General features: G+C 41.5%; 1 protein-coding gene across 1 annotated transcript in view; it reads right to left on the bottom strand.

Annotated features, from left to right (window-relative positions):
* Window positions 1–1,985, bottom strand: part of emc2 (ER membrane protein complex subunit 2) — a 27,776-nt gene that overhangs the window by 20,340 nt on the left and 5,451 nt on the right. The window contains exons 3-4 of the mRNA XM_032518889.1: window positions 1,236–1,300; window positions 186–271 (exon numbers count right to left, since the gene is read on the bottom strand). Coding sequence (XP_032374780.1) covers window positions 186–271; window positions 1,236–1,300 — 151 coding nt within the window. The remainder of the gene's footprint in view (window positions 1–185; window positions 272–1,235; window positions 1,301–1,985) is intronic.

The raw sequence follows: 1,985 nt of genomic DNA, 5'->3' as shown, positions 1-1,985 counted from the left end.
ACACACACACACACACACACACACACAGACACACACACAGTGTTACTTATACACACCCAGAGCATTGTACCACTTAGGATCTGCTTACAGTTTCTTGCCCACAAGCCTCCCAAAGTACCATAGATAACAATGAGGCTGTGCTTTTTTTTGCCTCCTCTGCCAATGGAGCTTTTGGTACCCCATACCTTTCCAACGCTTCCAGCCTCATGCCCGATAATCTCTTCACTCTGTGGCTATCTGGAAACTGCTTCCTCAGTTCCTGTAGACAGGTCTGCAAGGATGTGGGCAGAGGGGGGGGAGAGAGACCAATTAAAGTTGGCTGTAACCAAAGTTTATGTTACACTCTTGCTCTCACACACATACCTCTAGATATACAAACCACCTGTCTTGAAAAGGTTAGATTTTGCCCATGTTTCAGCTAAAAATACACTAACTTAAAAACAGGCCAATTTCGCAGTGTTACACGTGATGATCAGCCACGGTTGATACTATAAAAAGGGAGTGAGGATGCTCTCTGCAGCTTCCTCCTCTATACAGAGCTTGGATTTGTTTGATCATGCAGTAGTTAAAGAGCTAATGGAGTAAGAGAGTAATGGTCATCATTGCATTCAACATTATCCTTACTGAGATTAAAAAGTCTGCGGTATGACCTGAATTGTTTGCACTTTCCATCAGCTGAAGGCTAGTCCTTCTGCTTTTTCTGGCAGCGGGGCATTAAGGAGAGCCAACAGACAACTCCTTCCAATGACTGACTTCTGTCCTTTCTGTATGTAATGAGTCATTGTTTTTTGCCAGGGGAGTTGTTACATCCATACTGATTGGAGATTAACCATTCAATAACCATGATGCAGTCTTTTCCTTTTATCCCATGCAGGTTTGAACATTTTTAGAGCTATGAAAATTTCAAAACATGGGAGTCAGAAACATAACATTAAGCTTTAAGGATGGCAAATAAATCCTGAGGGGAAAAAAATCAGTTGAACTCCATAAATGATGGCCAAGCTCAGCTAACACTTGAAGCATGCTTCTCCACTCATTTGCTGCACCCTCTAATTCCAACTTTCAGCAAATTGTTTTTCCAAAGTACAGACAGAGTAATACTATTTGGCCAAATAAAAATCAGATTTTCGCATTTGGCAGAGGGGGTGCAGCAAAGTAGGAATGGCTGCCTGGGAGAGAGTGAACGATGCCTTTTGAAGCTCTAGGGCGTGTGAGGAAGAGTGGTAAAAACTTACCAGAGCCAAGTCATCCCGACTGCAGTCCAGCGCTGCAATCATCACCTGCTCATAAATAATCCATACTGGGCAGAGGAGACAGAGACAAAGAAGACTGTGTTAACGCCCTTCCCATTCCACTGTCTGTTGTAACATGAAAAAGTGATATATTGAATTGTACACTTGACGTCGTGACTTACAAGTCTGTCGCCAAAAGCTGCACACCATGTTTTTACACACGCAAACAAGCTTTGCGTATATGATGTGAATCAACAGCTTATGAGTTCATTCAAAGAACTGACTCCTTAATATGTAATGCTACATTTACCATTTTCTGTACAGAATACACTAACATGTTCAAAAACCCTACATTCATTTCAAACTTGGACGGAACTACAATCAGAAAATGCAGGACTATTTCAAGTAAACGCCCTTGTTCAAGGTTTTACAGTCATGCTATTCATTTCCCCACAGTGAGCTGGTAATAAATTACTAATTCAATTTCAGTAATGAAGTTACATTTAAGGAAATGATGCATAACTTTATCAAAGAAAATAAGTTGGGCGCCCAGATAGCTCAGTTGGTAGAGCGGGCGTTCGTATATAGAGGGTTACTTCCTGACGCAGCCGGCCTGGGTTCGACTCCGACCTGCGGCCCTTTGTTGCATGTCATTCCCTCCTCTCTCTACCCTTTCATGTCTTCAGCTGTCCTGTTAATAAAGGCCTAAAAATGTCCAAAAATATATAATAATAATAAAAAACATATTTATAA

The sequence above is a fragment of the Etheostoma spectabile genome, chromosome 6 (assembly GCF_008692095.1).
Source record: "Etheostoma spectabile isolate EspeVRDwgs_2016 chromosome 6, UIUC_Espe_1.0, whole genome shotgun sequence".
Classification (NCBI taxonomy): domain Eukaryota; kingdom Metazoa; phylum Chordata; class Actinopteri; order Perciformes; family Percidae; genus Etheostoma; species Etheostoma spectabile.
This window is presented reverse-complemented; position numbering and strand designations above follow the sequence as displayed.